This window comes from Pyrus communis, chromosome 14, assembly GCF_041283825.1.
Source record: "Pyrus communis isolate YQ-2024b chromosome 14, ASM4128382v1, whole genome shotgun sequence".
Lineage (NCBI taxonomy): Eukaryota > Viridiplantae > Streptophyta > Magnoliopsida > Rosales > Rosaceae > Pyrus > Pyrus communis.
This window is the reverse complement of record NC_142578.1, coordinates 7661313-7681247: the sequence shown is the minus strand read 5'-3', so window position 1 is coordinate 7681247 and position 19935 is coordinate 7661313. Positions and strand designations below refer to the sequence as shown.

General features: G+C 38.0%; 2 protein-coding genes across 2 annotated transcripts; both read right to left on the bottom strand.

The window, feature by feature from the left end:
- Window positions 1–2381: 2381 nt before the first annotated feature.
- On the bottom strand, window positions 2382–3193 carry LOC137713543 (uncharacterized). The gene is made up of 2 exons (XM_088683850.1): window positions 2881–3193; window positions 2382–2755 (listed from the first exon to the last, which is right to left on the bottom strand). The coding sequence occupies exons 1-2, from the start codon at window positions 2959–2961 to the stop codon at window positions 2630–2632; spliced, it is 207 nt and encodes a 68-aa protein (XP_088539976.1). The 5' UTR covers window positions 2962–3193; the 3' UTR covers window positions 2382–2629.
- Window positions 3194–16335: 13142 nt separating this feature from the next.
- On the bottom strand, window positions 16336–19935 carry LOC137712554 (uncharacterized). The gene is made up of 6 exons (XM_068451634.2): window positions 18924–19935; window positions 18561–18723; window positions 18240–18416; window positions 18064–18147; window positions 17337–17418; window positions 16336–17094 (listed from the first exon to the last, which is right to left on the bottom strand). Exons 1-6 carry the CDS (start codon window positions 19286–19288, stop codon window positions 16643–16645), a joined length of 1323 nt encoding a protein of 440 aa, XP_068307735.2. The 5' UTR covers window positions 19289–19935; the 3' UTR covers window positions 16336–16642.

Sequence of the window (19935 nt, the reverse complement as noted above, 5' to 3'; positions counted from 1 at the left end):
GTACTAATGTTATTAAGCCTAATATCTATTATTATTATTATTATTATTTGTGTGGTTTTGAAGAATGTACCCATGTTTTGGTACAATATTTTTTTTTTTAATACACGCCCACACACAATAGTATACTTTAATTTTATATTTTAATTTAATCCCGCAAATTATGGGTTTTTATTTAAAATCTCATTAACATAAACAGCTATAAATTTTAATTTTTAATTTAAAATATATAGTAACATATATCACATTAATTTCAGGGAGAACCAACAAGGTTTTAGTAAAACAATATTGATAAATAGGAACCGCATCCAAAGTCTCCCTTTAAAATTACTAATGCCAATAAAATTACTACTTGCACTTTACCCTTTTACTTAGTAATGGGGAAGTTCAAATTTAAGAAAAACCTGACGTTAAATTCATGGCATCTTAATAAGGTGAATTGCCTACAACTGTTGTAATTGTTGAAAAATTATTGGCTCAGGTTGGAACACAATTGTGTGGTATAATCATTTCATGACGTGTTATAATATGGATGAACACAAGACCTAGGTTTTATTAGGGTCGATGAAGGAAATTGAAATTTTGCTACAAAACCAAATAGCAATATAGGGAGTAACTGAACTGTTTATGTGATGGTCTTCCTCAATTTTGGATATACTCTCAACAACCAAACCTAATGGGGTTTCAACTGTAAACAAAAGTTGTCATTCTTTGTTAATGAAATTTCTGAAGGGATCACAGAGTGAATGTAAGCAAAATCAGTAGCTGAACCACTATAAATGGTTGCTTTTGCATGTGGTTGTTTATTTCCTTGAGGTTGATTGCGTGCGTAGTCATCATACTCCATCGACAACAAAATCCTTAGAACGGCATGTATACAACATGAATTAATTAAACTATGACTGTATTCCAATTAATACCAAATAATCTCATGTTGATTACATATAAAATCATTGTTTTCCACTCTATCAACAACCTTAAAATGGCATGCATACAACATGAATTAATTAAACCAATGACCATATTCCAATACCAATATAAATTCACTGTTTTCCACTCTATCAACAACCTTAAAAGAGCGTGCATACAACATGAATTAATTAAACCACGACTGTATTCCAATACCAAGTAACCTAGTGAATAACACTAGAAAGATAATGAAACTCATGCTGTAAAGTCGCATTAATACTCATAGTCTCATACCATCCACTTGTATTGTTTGCGATTGTAGGCCATTTGTTCGATTTGTGGTTGTGTTTTTTGTGTTCTTTAATTTTACAAAAGCAAATTAAGAAACAGGAGAATTACAACACAAGGCACTTCATTCGTCAGTTGCATGAAAACGATGTGGGAGCAGCAGCGCATACAGTCATGACTCATGACTCACGTTCACCTCAAGTTTTCAACAAATGATATGCACTTTCCTGGAGTTAATTGGTGCGTCAGTCCAAGGTGTGGCCTATATGTTTTTAATTAACTCTTAATCACAAGCTTTTTATAGCATTTTACAGATCAAAGTCATCAAAACTGTTGGATTACAAAGGTAATTTTATAAGGTAAATATCACAGTCGTTGTTGGACCACACATGATTTTTGTAAACAAACTTATGTGGTGCCCAGTCATCACGGAATAAAAAATAGAAAGCAAACAATTCAAGGTTTGAGAAAAATTGGACTGCTAAATTCATCATGTTTAATCTGACTTTAAGCACCCACGAATATGAATGGCACCCCTTCCTCTATCTTTGTTGGCTTGCTGCCCAACCCGTACAGAGCGGGATGCCTTACTAATCCGAGTAGCATAAGGCATGCTTAATACAACCTCACATCCTGTAAAAATAAATCACGCAACGTTGTTTTTATCTTTGCCACATAACAACCGCATTGACATCCTGAAACACCTTTTACATAACAAATGACCATCTTCCTCGAAGTATTCAACTTCCGTTAACCTGTACGATTTTAAACATTTTGTTCAAGACTGTCGCCTCTGGTTTTATTCTTTAATTCCAATTTAAAACTAATACAGGGCAAACAAAGCAAACCCAGCAAACCCAGCACGTTGGGTTATAAGAAATTGTGAAACAAAAATCAAACCCAGCAAATCAGTTCTAATTAAGCAAATTAAACACACAATTAACAATTAACAAAACGTCCAAAAAACTGTAATTTCCAACTCCGAAAAACCACCAACTGGAACTGGAAGCTTATGTTTATGCATTCCAAATAATTCGTCCACAGATAAGGATTCCATTTCCCATCCGAGCAAGAAACCCCAACTTCCTACCGACAATTTAAAACGAAAGTACAAACCATGACACATGTACTTCTGAAAATCACGAAGATTCCCAATACAACCCCCAAATTAAAAATAAATTAATTAATTAAATAAGAAAAAAACCTTCTCATTTAATTAATATAAGATTAAATGCTAATTGAAGTGAATTATGAGATTGGAGAACCCAAATTAAACACCCAAAAGGGGCCAATCACAAATCAACGCCAAAGTCTTCAACTTTGGAAAAATAAGAAAAAATAAAGGGGAAAGAAAAAGGAAAGTACAAGTTTTTTTTTCCTCTGAATTCTAATGGCGGGAATTACAACTAACTCTAGAGCTTCGCCGTCAAATTAATCATCTGTGCGCCGTCACCAGCGTCTCAATGAACCTCAAACCGTCGAATCTCGGCTCGAACTTATCCTTGTCCGACGCCGTATGCGAATTTTTCCCGCCGTTCTTCGTCGCCGGGGAAGAAAAACCCTAATCAAAAGCAATTAACGCCGTAATTAGATTAAAGTTCCGATATATTAACAGATCCATTAATCAATTTCACGAAATTCAAAGCAAAATCCAAACTTTGCAGCATTTTGTAATTTTGTGCGTACCTGGTTGGACGAGGACGACGTCGTCAGAGCCATGGTGGAGGCGGCGACTACCGATGCGACCAGAGGACCCGAGCCCTTCATTTTCGGAGAACTCGAAGTCGACGAGAGGAGAGAAACGGTGCGTTTCGGAGCTCCGAAAACTAATGATTCGAATTCAGGTGGTCGAAACCCGACGAGGCTCGCCGGATCTCGAACCCGAACTTTGCGATTTCCTTCTCTCTTTTTTTTTCTTAATTTTCCGTTGCGGAGAGAGGCATTGGCTGGCGCCTCTGCCGGGCCGTTATTTATACGCGTTCGCTGGTGCGGGCGACTTTCATCGAACCGCATTTAACGGGATTTAATTTTAAATTTAGATCCGGCTTCGTGAGGAGATTCTTTGCCACGCTGGCTTTTTTGGTTGGTCGGATGGATGGATGGTTGTGATTGCCTGGTGTTTGATTCGAAAAAATCTGACATCGAAAGGTATACGCTCTAGTTTGGACCACGTAATTAAACCATTATATGTACGATGAAGAACTCATTAACTTGGATCGAACAACTGAACAAGTAAGCATTTCAGGGCATGTTTTAGTGGCTGATCCATGATTCATACTTCATAGGGAATCTAGTGTACAGATCAAAACTATTTTGGATACAAATAATGTGTCAAAATTTTTTTTTTTTCTAAATTCCAATCGATTTCTATTAAATTTTGTTACCAAGGCATTTTGTCAAGCATTTGTTGGCATGTTGACGTTTGTTGAGACATGTCGAGCCATGCGTTTAGGCTTGTCAAGCATCATTTGTCGAACCCTACCAAACTGACGTTTCTTCTAACACTACCCATTCCGGGGTCTCTAGAGGACCTAAATCATTTTTCAGTCTTCTATAGAGCCCTAAGGCTCAACTGGTCCCTTATTTAAAAACTTGTTGACGTGAAATGAAGGGTGAGTGTGAGGGGTGTAGGCTGGTCCCGTTGATAGAGGTAGGTGCACCATTAGGAAGGGTGAGGGAAGAGTAGGTTAGAGTGGTTTTTACTTTTGGTGCGGAAAGGAAGATGCCTTGATTTGAGCCGTTAGATACCAAAGAGGGTGGGTCCCATTAGCTTGGGGAATTGCGAGTTCTTGGGGGAAGGGTGGTTACTGGTTGCGTTAACATTCATTTGCTTAAGCTCGACGCCGTTTTGGTCAGTCTGTCAGCCTGCTCACGCATGCTATCATCTTTTGGAATATTCAACTTTTGACTTTTATTCTTGAACGCCTAACGTACGATAATCCTTTTTTTAACATTCTTGTTTCTTTATATCAATCAACAACTTTCACTTTGGTTAATGAACGTTAATTTTTTTTTTTTTTTTTCTATAATTTGAGAATTGAATGTTACTAGTTCAAATAATTGTTTGTGATAAATTACGTTTTTATAAAGAATTCGAGATTTTTCTGATTATTTAAATACACTTAATTATCAATCAAACACAAGAAATGTTGATATTTTTAGTTGTATCGAAAATTATGAGAAGTGCGTCAGGAGGATTATCTCTCCTCATAACATTTTTTTTTCTTTTTCTCCCCTTCTACTTGAACGATTACAATTAAGACACGTCAACATTTAATATTAATTTTTTTTATATAAAGATAATAAGATAAAAGCATGTGAGAGGAGGAGAGGGAAAGAGATGGGGGAGGGGAGAGAATCATCATCCTGGTTTACAAAGTAGTTGGAAACATATAATATTATGATGAGGGAGATTTATGAATATGGTCAAAGAATCTTCAACTCATATTTGGTCTTTCTTGTGATAATGCTACGGGTGTAAGTGGATTCCCTGCCCCTTCAAGCACCAGAGGATTCACCAACGGAAAAAAGGATATAAAGATGAAGCACTAGATGTGATTCTCGGCCCCTCTAATTTGGTCAGGTGGGTTGCGAATCGAAGATAAATCCTTTTTCTTTTAATCCCTACTAATTAATAAAACACTCATTGTCAACCAAAATCTTATGAAATTATCAGTTTAACTCTCTAATTAAAACAGAATATAAATAAGAAATATGAGGCAGAAATGTAATTTTACGCAACCAAATTTTTCTGTTTTTTTTTTTTTAAAACCTCACTTACATAGAATCATAACATATCTCTAATTTAAAAAAAAAAAATTGAAAAAAAAAAATCTTCCTACTTCCACATTCTTTATCACTTTCTTCCTCTCTCTCCTTCTATTTTCAAAACATAGATCCGGCCTTTTCAGGTTGCGTTATTCCCTAATCACAAACTCCCGAATCACCGACCGAGGAAGTGGTCTTTTTCCATCCTTCCATCTTTGATTCTTTATCCAATACTTGACAGGCGACTATCCAATAATACAACAGTATTAGTCTTGGGAAATTCAATTTTGGGCTGCAGCTCCTCTCCATGTCGAACAACCAACAAGTCTACATTCTCCCTTCTATCTCCAAGACAAAGTCAATGACACCGGAATGTGCTATGAGTCGAGTCAACAGAACACTACGTAACTCTTTACATATCAAACGCTGTTTAGTTCAATTGATAATATCAAAATATACTCTAAATCAAATCAATAGAATATTGTTTGACTCTTTATATATAGCACTCTATTTAGTTCTATACTCAAAGTTGAATATTTTCTAATTGGATAGATTTTCATGCCGAATTGCATCATATAGTATTAGATCCAGCTGTGAACTGTGAAACTCAAATGTTGATATTCACAAACCTAACATGCATAAATCAACTCACATGTATCATGCAATATTTTATACATGTAAACCTAACATGCATAAATCAACTCACATGTATCATGCAATATTTTATACATGTTGTACGTTATGCATTTTTCGTGCTAAGTTCATTATTTTCAGTGTTGTTAATAGCACTGAAGTTGCAGAATCACGAGATCGAGGAACACCTTCAGTTTAGAGTAACATCACTGCTTCAAGTTTGGCTAATTATTTATCCAAGTCTCTGTTAATAAGGAGTCATTGAGTCCTTGTTGGAAAAGTTCATCTCATTAGACTGTTTGCAAGATGAGATTCACCAAGTTACCATCTTTATATGATCGGATATTTTCAATTTCAGAGTTCGGCATTCTGACTGTCGAACAACATTTACCATCAACACACTTATCTCTCGTGAGTATTTGTGTCCTTACATTTTGATATTGATTCGGCGCACCCATATTCTCAAGAGTATAGTTCAGGCAGCCAAACCTGGTGCAAGAGATCCTAAACTTCGCGGTGAATTAAGCAACCATGTCTTCAGGTTTTAGAACCCAGAGGCCAAGACGAGTTCCTTCCTTAGCCTGATCGCTCGGATAACCGGAGTAGCGCATTTGACACTACCACCACATTCATTCTACTCACTGATTGAGTTCGGTGGTCGAGTTGGCACACCCATATTCACAAGAAGGATGTAGTTACCTCATTAGTTATTCGGCATGTGAGGCTGAGTAATGTTTAGGGTTGACAAGTTCGCAAGGTAAATTGATTGGAGAAATTGGCACATACATGATAGTTTAGGGGAGGTAAGCAACATTTTACTCTCTATTTTAATGAGTTATGAATGCTAGATGATTTATCGATCTAAGATCTCAACAACGATAAATACTCCCTTGGAACACTTCACAAATTCTGAGGATCCAACCCCTCTGAAGAGGCATTGAGATTTGGGTTTTCGAGTTTTAGAAACGAACTATTTGAAAGCAAAGCCTTCGAACCTTATAAGCTGGGCAGTTGATTTGTGCCCTTTGGCGAATTGGGTTGGGCTCCTGAGTAGCAAATCAAATTACGATAAATCTTTTTTAATTTATTTGAACTTTAACTTTTTTTTTTTTTTTTTTGAAGGAACAGGAAATCAAATTAAGATAAATATTTTTAATTTATTTACATTTTATCTTAAGCTAACCAAATTCCATAATTCCTAGATTCACTAGGATTCGTAATCCAAAAGGGAAACTGATTTCCTCTAAAATCCTGAATACTTTGTCTATATAAAGGCTAATGCAATTGTTGAGTCTTCCGTCAACTCATAATCTTTTTGTTCATCAACCTCAATCTCCTTCTCCTTCTCTTGGTGAGCTGTGAAACAATGTCTGTTTTCAGTGGATTTGGTGGAGGCATCTGTGCTGACTTCTTCGGTGACGAATATGGTGTGACTCTGCCTAATTGCAAGCAAACTTCCAAAGCCAACGATACCACTCCGAGTTCTTCAGAATCATCAACCATGAATAAAGCTACTCTGAACAAGAACAAGAACGTGGAAAGTCCAGAAACTCGTCGTCCAAAGCCTAGGATGTGGAGCTATGCACTGTCTTTACAACCTACCTTTGATGGCTTGTTCTTCTTCGTAAAACCCTCCAACAAACCTACTTAATGTTCATTTCTTGCTTTGCTACTGGCCACTTGGTAAACAATGATGAACTAATTGTACTTTATGATATGTAAACTTTTGTTTTATGGAGTACATACGAAAATATTTTTGTGATCTATTAAAGTTAAGGTTATTTTCTTAGTTTGATCTCTTTATGCTAATCTCTATAGCGAAGACTATTTGCTCTGTATTTATATTCTAATCATTCCAAGTTAAGGATAAGCACACAAAAAGGTGACAATATACAAACCTAAATTTCACATACAACAATTAGTAAACTCTATAAACTTAAATCACCATAATTAAAAAAAACCAACCAAAATTATAATTTCGCATTTTCAAAGATTGGAGGTCAATCCATAAAGCAATATTTTATAGGACCTGGATTGTCTGCCCTTCCCATCCCATATCCTTCTCATCCCCTCCTATTTCTGTGGCCACGGTTAAGTCACATCAACATTTTATATTTCCATTGCTTTTTGTCTTATTATTTCTATAAAAAAAATTCAATATAAAATGTTGAAGTGTGACTTAACCGTGACCACAAAATATGGGAGGGGATGAGAAGGGTATGAGATGGGAAGGACAGACAATCTAGGCCCTATTTTATATAGTTCCAGCCTTGAAAAGTTGGAAGGTTGAATAGAATATAGGAAGTTTTAACGAAAAGTTCACGGTACTGTTCACTTTAACAAAAAATCATATTGTTACACTAAAAAATCAATCCTGGTATTATTCACTTTACCCTTTATTTTATTTTTATTATTAAAATTCAAAATTTTCAAATCATTTTCATTAATTTTTGTTATAATATAATATTGTATACCTACCCATCTCCGAAACATGAATGCAGCCTTTTGAGGTTGCATCATTCCCTCGTCACAAACTCCCCAATCGTTGACTGTGCTGAGTAAGTGGTCTAATCCTTTCCATCCTTATCCAATACTTGACTGTTGGCTATCCCATCCAACAGTATACGTCTTGGCAAATTCAATTTTGGGCTGCAGCTCCTCTTCATATCGAACAACCAACAAGTCTACGTTCTCCCTTCTAACTTTCCAAACACATATTCAAAGACACCGGAATGTGCTATGAGACGAGTAAATAGAACACTGCGTAGTTCGTTAGATATCGAACACTATATAATTTAAAATATCAAAATATACTCTAAACCGAGTTAATAAAATACCGTTTGACTTTTTATATGTCAAACACTATTTGGTTCTTTACTCGTTCCTAACTAGATAGATATTCAAGCCCAATTGCATCATATTATATTAGATCCAGCTGTGAAATGGGAAACCCACGGTTGATATTTCAAAACCTAACGTGCATAAATCAACTAATATCTTAACTATTTATCGTACATCGTGCGATCAGAAATCATCTGAATTTTTTTTGTTAAAATTAGATACAAATAGTACCTGACGAAAACTGACCGCATGATGTATGATAAATAGTTAGAATATGAGGATCCTTAAGATCTTCACAAAGAGAATCCGAAAAAGATCCTCATCCGATGCAATATTTTATACATGTTGTACGTTATGCATCGTTTGTGCTAAGTTCATTAATATTTCTGGATTAAATTATGGAGTGTGTATGCAAATTAGGTTTAACTAGTCAAGGTGATGGATCCCATAATTTAATTTTTTATGACTAGAACATTTGCCACTAATCATGGCTTACGATCGTTCGTATGAAACTTCCGTAATTCAATATTATATGCCTCATATTTGTCTTTTCTTATCATAACCATCTAAATATGCAGATAATCTTTGATTTTGTCCTTAATTAATATAAAACAACGCACCTAATCGGAAGAACTAATTAAGGAGCAACATAATTAGTGGTTAAAAATTAATCGCATTAGCATAAGAATCCACTAATGACATAATGAGTACCAAATGCTATCTTTTAGGACCATTTATCATAAGAATCCACTAATGACATAATTAGTGCCAAATGTTATCTTTTATTACCATTCATCTTTGCATGTAGGGTCCTTAGCAGCACAGTTCTCTTTTTTTCTTTCGGTTTACAACACAACTTTTTGAAAACAAAGAATCTTTTAATTTGAGAAGCAAACTGTTTTCGCTTACCAACAAAATGTGAGAAGGAGCACCTTGAGTGTAAGTAGCCTTTAGTTACGACGCAATGATTATAAAATTTTCTAGACCACTTAAACTCAAGGTGGCCTAGAGTTTGAGGGAATTTACACATGTTTTGAGTTATTATAAATTATCATTAATTTTTCAAGTTTATATTTGTTATTTCATGTGTACAATAATACTCATTTGAAAGTGATTTTAAAATGATTGAAAACTCTTTTGGTGAAAATATTTTTGAAACAAATCTTTAGGAAAAATCTAACTGGATCCTGGAAAAGCACTTTAAGTGTTTTTTTGGAAGAAACACCAGATATCTACTCCTTGCAGGAAGCACTTCAGTTATTTGGAACCCAAAATGAATTTCACCAAAACCGATTTCAGTTATTTTAAAAACATTTATGAACAAGTCCTAATATAATCCATCTAATGGTATCAAATCTGCCCATATCATAACGAAAATAAATTAAAAAATCTGAACATCACACCAACATGACATGTGTATCTAGGGCGGATGGACTTAGAGATCAAGGTTGTTCCAAGACCACCAATAGTCCAGAAAAGATACATGTGAAGGTCTTCTGAAGACTCTCTGAATGTTTGGTAAGGATTTGTTTTGTACCTACCAAGTGTTTGAGGCATATCTCGACAGTTTGCATCGACAATACTTGACAAATTCTTTTACATAGCTCATCAGATTGATTCAACATATATCGATATATGTGCGCAATTTGATTTTGGCTAACCCAACAAGTTCACCAAGTGTTCGACAAAATGGCTATTTGAATAAACATAAATTTTTTTTATGCGTTTCGCGTTCTATTTCTATTTAAAAACTTGTATTTAACACTAAGATCCTTCAAAATTCAAATTCTAAATTCGCGCTGGGTCTATCTTAATCACACACAAAAGAACCTTTTTGGGCAAGTGTGCGCAATGTGCACACAATTTCCCGAGAGATGTCCTCCAATCACATCCGTTCAATATGCATTGTGTGGCTAATTTTCGTCAGGTACTGTTTATATTTAATTTTAAATAAAATAATTTACAATAACTTTTAACTGTACAAGTACAATAATAAAATGTAATTTAAAAATTTTCGAAATCTTCACAAAAGAGATCCGAGGATCCTCCCTTCAGGAATAAGGTTGGACAAGTCATAGGCGGCTACAGAAAGACCTAGAATTTGGTCTCTTACCCTCTCCTTTCTTCCCTGGGACTTCTAGGGTAGTCTTCACGCGGCTACTCCAGAACAGAGCATCCACGCTATTTCTCTCCGCACGCGTCTTCCTCTCCCTCTCGAACTTTCTTTCTCCTTCCCTATAAATACCCACCTTTCTTCCTCGACTCCCTCATCAATCAAACATTCAAATTCTCTCTCTACACTTTCAAATTATCGATTTTGCGAATTGGGTTTCTTAATCGAAGGAAAAAAGAATTGGGTTTTCAAGTTTTGGTTCATCTGATCAGAACATTACCTTCAAGAAATCATGAATTCCATGTTTAGTTCATTTGATGCTTTGTGTGCTGAGTTCTTGGGCCAAAGGGTGAAGTCCTCCTTCCCCACACAGCAGCTGAAGAGTACTGCCGCAGTTCCATCAAATAACACGACTAGTACAGCAAAGCAAGAGGGAAATATGGAGTCTTTGCCGGAGTCTAAGAAGCAGAGCCGGAGGTCGCCGCCGAGGTTCGCGGTGGAACTGGACGGCCTCAACTGCTTTGAGACCCTCGTCTCTTAACTACAACTGCCGCTGGAAGTTTAATCCCGTATCATATTTAGATTGTTATACAAGGAAAAAGAGAAAAAAAAAAAAAAGTACTGATGTAAATGTTAATATGATATATTACAATTCTTTCATCTCTTTTATTCCCTAAATTGTGTTAATTTTAAGTTGAATTTTTGGTATGTTGGCGACTTAACAAATCAAATTTCGAAGAGTTTTCATCAAGTAAATTTTATTTTGTTTTGTTTTTTATGTTGTTATTTTATTATGCTTTGTTGCTAAGTTTACAAAGGCTGGCTATGTGGAATTTTGCCTTCCAATCAACAAGAAATAGGGAACTGGAACCTGGGTTGCGTTTGTGAAGTGTTCAGCTTACGCTTGCAGCCAATTAAAGCACTTCGAATTTTAGGGACTCAACACGGCACGTGCATCGATTTTTAATTGGATACATGTAACTTGTAAAACAAAAAACTGGAACTCTTAGTGCCCTCTCTCCCCCAAAGCGCTTAAACCTCCGAAACCCTCTTTGCCGTCGGCCTCTTGATCCGGCTTGGGATTGGCGGCAGCTTGTGCCCTTCCCTCCTCACCCTCCTCCCTTTTCCCTTTTCCCCTTTCTTCCACTCTCTATAGCATCCCTATTCCCCATCTCTCCCTGATTTTCCCCCTTCTTCCTCTTCTCCTTTTCTCCACCCTGTGTTTCCATACTTTCTCCCCTTCTCTCCCTCTCTTTCCTCCCGATTTCCCCATCTCTCCCTTTTTCTCCCACTCCACCACATGTTTTCCCTTCTCCAAACCACCATGGTTAGAGATTTAGATTATCTGTTTTTGCATTTAGCTTTCAGTTGTTTTCTTTTTGAGCATTTTGTGTCTCAGATTGTTCTAAGCGTAGTCTCAGTATTCTCTGAGTTTATCTCAGATTTGTCTTCTTTGCCTTGTTCCTTTCCAAACATTGCTCCTAACCATGAATCTTCTACCATCTATCTTTGCGGCTCGTTTCATTGGGTGTCTTCTCCTACCACTTTGATGGTTCGTAGCATTTAAAGTGTATTTTGCACTATTTGGTAGGATTATGGGAGCGCTCCTAAAGCGGGTAGCTTATCTACCCTCATTTTCCGTTCATCCATTTGGTTCTTTGGCCCTTCTTCCAGGTGGTGGCGACGGATCTGTGATGGCGGTGAGGCTGTTTTGGTGAAGGTGGCTGTATGGGTTTTTCAGTTTGCTAGCTGCTATGGGCCACTCAATTTGGGCCGTTCTCAATGAGGTTTTCGTTTATGGAGTTGGGCATTTGCTTGGCCATTTTGGACTTTCTTAGAGTTATCCTTACCTTTTATTAGCTTTCTATTTTAATGAAATTTATTTTGATTGTCCAAAAAAAATTAAAAAATAAGGCAAACATAGTCTTTATTCATAGAAGAAAATGTTACAAGTGATAAACTTAAAGAAAAGCTACCAGTAGGCCAAGTGAACAAAGAAATCTAAGCAAAGTACGTGATTACCCAGTTAGACTCCGTTGTTGACTCAAGTAGTCAACGCCACAACCATTATGTACCCTACCAATCCGTTAACCGGGTCATGTGACATAGTCAACACCAATTAGGCCATCTCCAACCGAAAGGTCTAGAGGGCCGAAAATAACCTGAAAACCGTCTCCAACCGAGAGCTAGGCCAGAGGGGTGTGGAATCTGAAAGGATCCCACGGAATCGGAAAGGGCTAGAGGGCTGGCCAGAAAATAGAACAATCCTGCCGGTTATAATCGACAGGATTGCTTAGAAGAAAAAAAAATTAATACAACGGCTAGTCAACTAGCCATTGTATTCTTTTTTTTTTTTTTTTTTTTTTTTTTTTTTTGGTTTTTTGGGCCCATTTTTTTTTTTTTTTTAATTCTTAAAAATTCTAATTTTTTTTCCCTACAAATACCTAAACCATTCATTAAATTTAAGTTCTAATTTTTTTGGTTTTTTGGGCCAGTTATCGTTGTAGTTTTTAAATTTAAGTTGTTGGATTTTTCAAGTTGTTGTAGTTTTTAAATTTAAATAATAAATTATGTTTGGCCTTATGGTCCTTTAATCCTCGGTTGGAAACAGCTTTTTGTGACAGAGCTAAAACGAGCCATATGGCCCTCGGTTGGAGACGAAGGCAAATATGGCCTTGTACTGTTCATTATAATATTAATATCTTGGAGGATCTTGACTGGTCAGAGGGCTAATACGAGCCCTCTGGCCAGCCATTGGTGAGATGGCCTAAAATACAAGGGTCATAAAACAAAACCACAAAAGCAAAACAGTCCCAAGTGAATTAATCTAATCTCTACATTAACAACAAAAAAGATGCACAAAGAATACATAAAATTTGCCTCTAAAAAGCTTAGCAACAAATATCAGTAGCCATAACCAACAACTAACAGGGAAAGACTTTCGATTTTAATGCCAACAAACCAAGAAGACAAAGTACCTTCAGAACCGTAGAATGCGGCCCGGAGACTCAAATCAATTACAAAGTGATTTTGCACACCTTCATCTGAGTAAGTAACGATTCACTCTCGAGGTGGGTAGCTAACACAATGGCTAAAGAAGCTTCTCAATCAAAAGCAAGCATCTAGTAGGCAATTAAGTATTTGTGAGCGGAGGAGTGGAGGGTAGAGGAGAGCTCTCGTGTGATGCACAGATGAAAGAGATTTAAGTAGTTATTCGGGTTAGGGATTCAAGATAAATTAGGGACTAATTTCAACCTGGTGCAGCAAACTAAATTTCTCCAAGATGTGAGCAGAAAATCAAAAGCATATAGAGAAAGCACCCAATATAAGATCGAGCTCAGGCCCACCACCGAAATTTGAGGATTGAGGCTCACTTCTTCCAGTTTAAGAGAGAGGCACAAGGAAGGCCACGCTTGATGGAGATGGAGAGGGATAGAAGAAAGAAGAAGGTCTTAATCAAACGCTGTTTGTGGGTTGCCTGTAAACAACTGTGGGGGAAGGGATGAGGAAGGGGAGGAGGAGGCTCGAGGTAAGGGAAAGGAAGGGGGAGAAAGACGACGCAGTGGGAGTGGAGGCAGGACATCAGGGTAGGGGAAACAAAGAGAGGTAAGGGAAAGGGCGGCTAAAGAAAGACGAGGCTGGGGGGAAAGGAGGTAGGGCACAAGGGTAGGGGTGAGTAGAGCGAGGTAATGGAAATGGAGGGGGAGAAAGAAAGATGGGGTGGGGGGGAAAACGAGGCTGGGGGAAAGGAGGTCGGGCACCAGGGTAGGGGTGAGTAGAGCGAGGTAAGGGAAATGGAGGGGGAGAAAGAAAGAGAAGGGGGGCGGTGGGGGGCGATGCATGACACAAGGGAAACAGATGGAGGGTGGTAGTGGTGGCACGGTGTGTTGGAGGAGACAAGGTAGACGATAGGGTTGCCGCCGATCCTAAACCAGAGCAAGAGGTCGACCGTTTTCAAATATAGGTTTTTGGGACATACTTTATCTTTACATCACTTGCAAGCGAAAAGCAAATGAAAACTTGGTGAACATACGTGATCCGCTGTCAAATTTATTTCAAGTCAATGAGCATTCTCAATATTCAACATTATACCTTAAAGAGGACTTGAATCTCCACACTCTTTAGCATGAGATTTTGAGTCTCACGTGTCTGCCATTTCGCTACCAAGGCATCTTAAAAGTGAATCGTATGTCATAAATATGATCTTTTCATAGCAATGTATTGAATATATGGGGAAGGAGAAATGTTAGAATGTGTGTATTGATCAATTATGTCATGTAGGTCTAAGTCGACTATCCATAGCGGTTTTGACATTCCTCATTTATCGGTATGCACTATACACTCAATATTGAATATTTTACTATTTTTAAAGAACGTAGCCACACCGATTCGCACGGATAACAAAACTTCCATAAAAACATAGGAAGCATAGGAAGCATAGCAAAAACACAGATAGGCAGATCGGCTTGAAGTACTAAATAAATCCATTGAACCGGACAAGAGTCTTGACCGGTGCTTGGTGTGCCTAAATGCATTTCGGATTACATCGATCTGAAGACAAGGCCTCAAGTTTATGATTTGCAGACTGAGATTTCAGGTACACTCTCAAAGTGTACAAGCTCAGAGTCTCTTTCTGGAAGAAGACAACGACAAACCGGAACGACATCGTTTCGGACGCATGCAGGATACTAACACTAAAAAAATATCAGCAGAGAATCCTACGGCATCCTTTGGAATTTGGACACACATATAATATAACCACACAAAATATCGACAGAAAATATCCAAGTCACTTGTCCAACAACATTCATGAATCACTTCGTCAACACAATGTATGCATCACTCCATGAGTTCATGTCATGTGATGAGAGAGATAGAGCGAGCAAAAATAGTGAAATGGATACATCCAAGAATCCCTGCTCGATGAACATCCATGATTGACGAAAATCTGGCTAGCAAGGCCAAGTTGAAAGAAAAGAAATGGATCAAGTAGTACTGTTGTAGTCGGAGTCTGTTCCGGAATTTGCATATGGTAGCGACTCTTCCACAGAAAACCAGCTGTTTAGAGAATGTTTTTGCAGATCCCAAACGCGCATGTCTAGTTTCTGATTGACTCAAATCCTATGATTCAACTTTGTGTTTCCCACTCGCTGGGAACATCAACTTTTGCAATTGCATCTCACCGCAACCAACAACGTAAAAAATGAATCACAACAGCCTCCAAGTTTCCACTTTACCTTTTTCCATGGAAAATGCGAGCTACACGGGAAACCCCTTCCACGAATTGAATACATAATGGTGTCTATATTTCTATATCACTCATCATGTGACGTCAGAACACAGGTAAATTTTTTACTGTTCTAGGACGCTAGGACCACTAAGATAGAAACCTAGATGAAGGGGGCCAATTGCTCAATAATCGATTGCTTTGACAATATTAATTAGAACACAGATCCGTACAAAAGAAATGGATTCAGCCGACTTTGTGGAAGTCAGAGGTGGTTGTGCTTGTGTGAAGTGTGACTCCGAACTTCCATGACTTTTTGGGGTGCTCACTGCTGGACCACGTGCACTTACAATTCCACACATTTTTTTCTCCCCGATATTTCCCATTGCACCCAAAGACCACTAACTTTACACGGTTCACGCTCCAACCAGTGTAGACATGCGACAGGTTGTGATTGATTTGTTGTTTTTCCATGAAGTCAATCTCAGATTAAACTTCTTGTGTTTTTCATAACCCTGTCAAGTTCAATTGTTTCTGAAGCTTGTATGCAAAGAAAGTATGAAGCAATTCAAGATCATTACTACTGAAAGAATGAAAATGTAACATCAAAAGAAGCTGAAGGTTACTGTTATTCTTGCAGCACAAGTTATCCTTCAATCACATTTCCAACTAAATACGGCTATACAATCACTCTCCTTTCTTAACAGACATTTCTTTTACTTCTCTCTCTGGCTGGGCCTCTACAATTAAGTTGTATTCACGGCTCAAACAAAAAGGACAAAGAATAAGACCTCGAATGGAATCCTCTTGAAATGGGGCAAGGCGTGGAGATCCACCGTTCGGCAGTTCCTCACTTCACTTGACGATCAGAACCTCCTACCGATTTTTGCAAATCTTCGGGCTACTCCGAATATGACTGCCTTTGTTAAGAGCCCTCGGTCAAGACTACAGGCAAGGGCAATAGCCCCACCGACAACTAGAAGCTTAGGTATGCTCTTCCCTTCTGGTTTGTCTGATGAATCCAACTTTTCAGACTTTTCAACCACCATGGAATCGCCCATGCTGTTTTCAACAGATCTCAAGTAGTCTGCACTGACTTTGGTGTTGATCTGAGCCATGTAAGCACACCGTGAAAGTGGGGCTTCAGAGGCTCTCTCCTTCTGATACGCACGCAAGCCAGGTTCAATCTTTTTAACAGCTCCCCACATACCTTGCCGGACTCCAAGTTTTGCAAGTTCCCAAGGGATACCCATATCTTCGTGATGATAGAGTAAAATTTCACATGCAGTAAGCTGGCCATCCCCTCTCTTTGATTCAACTGGTTCATACCAACGAATACAAGTCTTAGTGATGGTTCCCAAGAGCACAATTACGAAAAGAAAGCAATATGAACTTTCAAAGTTTGAATCAATAAAAATTAATCTGCCAATTGCACACCATAGCAAAGAGATATCCCATTTTTTAATAGGTAAATAAAGAAGGATATCTTTCATTTAGGAAGATTTGACAGATTTTTTTCTCATTTCAGAAAGCATTAAGATGTTATAAGACTTCCGTTACCTGCTCGAATGCACCAACTTGAATAGTACAAGTCAACACGTCTAGGTTTGTCACGCCTTGGTACAGCAGAGGAGGGTACTCCCTGAAACATGTTATATCACACCATTAGGTTATGCATCACGAGTTAATAACCTTAAAAACAGAACCGTTCTACATGACGAGCACAATCGCTTATTTTATTCCCAAACTAAGCACAAGCAGCTCAAAACGAACACTTGCAACAGTTACCAATATGTACAATCTGGAGTATAACTCAAAAAACTAGTTTCATTTAGGACTCTCCACTTATTAGCACACAGAAGGAATTCAAATTACTTTAGATATGAACTCAGTACAATAAACCGACCAGTAGCTTCAAATGTTCAAATCCCTAAATTATATACCAACAAAATATTTAGAGTTGGAAATTACTAAATATGCATTGACTGGAAAACTACAAATAGCTTAGCACTTCAACTATTGACAGCTACAATCTTTTAACATACTAAATATAACCAAAACTAGTGCATTAACCGTCATTATTGCACACAAGACATCCAGGCTTGCCAGCCTTGCCAGCCTTGCCAGCCTTGCCAAGAAAAATAATGAAATTTGGACCCTAAAGGAATCCTTTTGACATTAATTTTCTTCTGCAAAATAGGTTACAGCAGCTTGTCTATGTAACTAGACTAGATAGTGCATTGATCTGAGAGGTTATATAGATAGCTAGATCTTCCGGTTAATATACCTTCGTTACACAATAGTATGTCCGTCCTGATTCCCAAATGCGACGACCTATCAAGTATTCTCTGTCGCTACAAAAGAATGGGAACTGTGTCCAAAACAAAGAAACAATGTAAGTACTAAGCCAATGCAGCAACGACAACTCAAGAATCAAAGGAGACAAAGTATCATTGTTCTTACCTTGCGCACCCAGTGCACCAACATGGTTCCGGTGGTTGGACATTCTTCCAAAGTAGATGCATGTACAAGCATGTCATCCCACTTCACTCGAAACTCATCATCCCAAAAGAAATCCCTCAGTAACTCAGGTGTACAGTCCTCATATATAGTACTACTGCGGTATTGCGGAGGTCCAGTCTAGAACATATAGATGAAATCTGGTTAGTTAACCTCACCAACATAATACACATGAGCAAAACACGGTCATGCATCTGAGAGCCATCAATATTTCTATTGAAAAAAGAATCGAGGATCGAATACAACGAAATGTAAAATAGCTACCTCGGGGTCTCTTCGCCAAGCTTGATAGCGCATAGTTGAGGTAGACCGATCCATCATATGAATCCAAGCAGGCCCTCCATCTTTCTCCTCAACAAGCTGGCATATGTGCCGTAAATCCTCATTGTTTACATGACCGGAACTTTCTCTTTCAATCTTTGAGGAGCTGCCATGCCATATCATAACATTCACTAATTAAGCTAAAGCTCTTAAGTCTTACAAGTTAAACTGACCAAAATCCCCAATTTAACACATTAAACACTAATCAAAGTTGCGAAATTCAACACATTAAACACCAAAACACGAAAAATCAAAGCAAACCCGAGTTGTAAAATTAGCCAAAACACTCAAGAAAGTCAAACAAACCTGAAATCAGGATTGGTGGTAGGTGGCAAAGAAAGCGCCTCTTTCGGATTCCTATCGTCGGCAGGCCATGGAATGCAACTGGGCAGCTGAAACTTCAACGAGCTCAGCCCCGGAATCAAACCGATACACGTGGACGAACTCTGCGAGGACGACGAGGAAGAGGAGGATTCTTTTTGTTTTGTGATTGGGCAATCCAACAGCTCTCGGCCAACCAAGTTCGCCCATTTGGGCTTCCACGCCCACCCAACAAAAACCCCAACAACCACGGCAATCCAGAGAGGGGTTATGAACATCATCAACTCTCCGAGCACCTCCACAATCGTGGGTCGTCTAAGAATTTCCAGAAAAGCCGACGCCAACGCCATCGTCGAGCAGAAAAGCAAAAACCCAGAAAACCCCAGAGTTAAAAAACCGAAAAAAAAAAAAAGAGAAAAACCCTCGATTGAATCGGATACTGGTATGCAATAAGCACAGCGATTGCTCGAGGGTTTCAGAGAGGAAGGAGATAAGAAGATAGCAAAACCCCAATACCCAACAGAGAGAGGGGGGATATTACTTATTAGATATATAAATACAGAGAGAAAAAACCAAAAAAAAAGGGAGAGGAGGAAGAAGACAGAGGAAAGGTGAGAGCTTTGGATAAGATTTCTGAGATAAGCGGTACAGAGTTGCGTTGGGGAGATTACCACAGCCTCGCAGAGCAGGGTCTTTGTTGTTTTCTTGTGCTGGTATTGTAAGTATTGCCCTTTGTTTTTGGCCAATGGCTTCAACCTAAATGTTCAATTTTTTTACTTTTTTGGTTCCCTAATTATTATATAATTTTTGATAAAAAAAAAAAGATGAGAAAAAGTGAGTGAGTTGTTTGAATGAATGTGAATTTTCTGAGAAGATCTCAGAAATCTGTGGGTGTGGAATTTATGAATGGATCTTGGGATGATGAGTTGAATTGGTGATTTGGTCCTCTTTTTATACCATGGTAATGGTTTGGCTCTTTCCATGGAGGCCGCGTTTC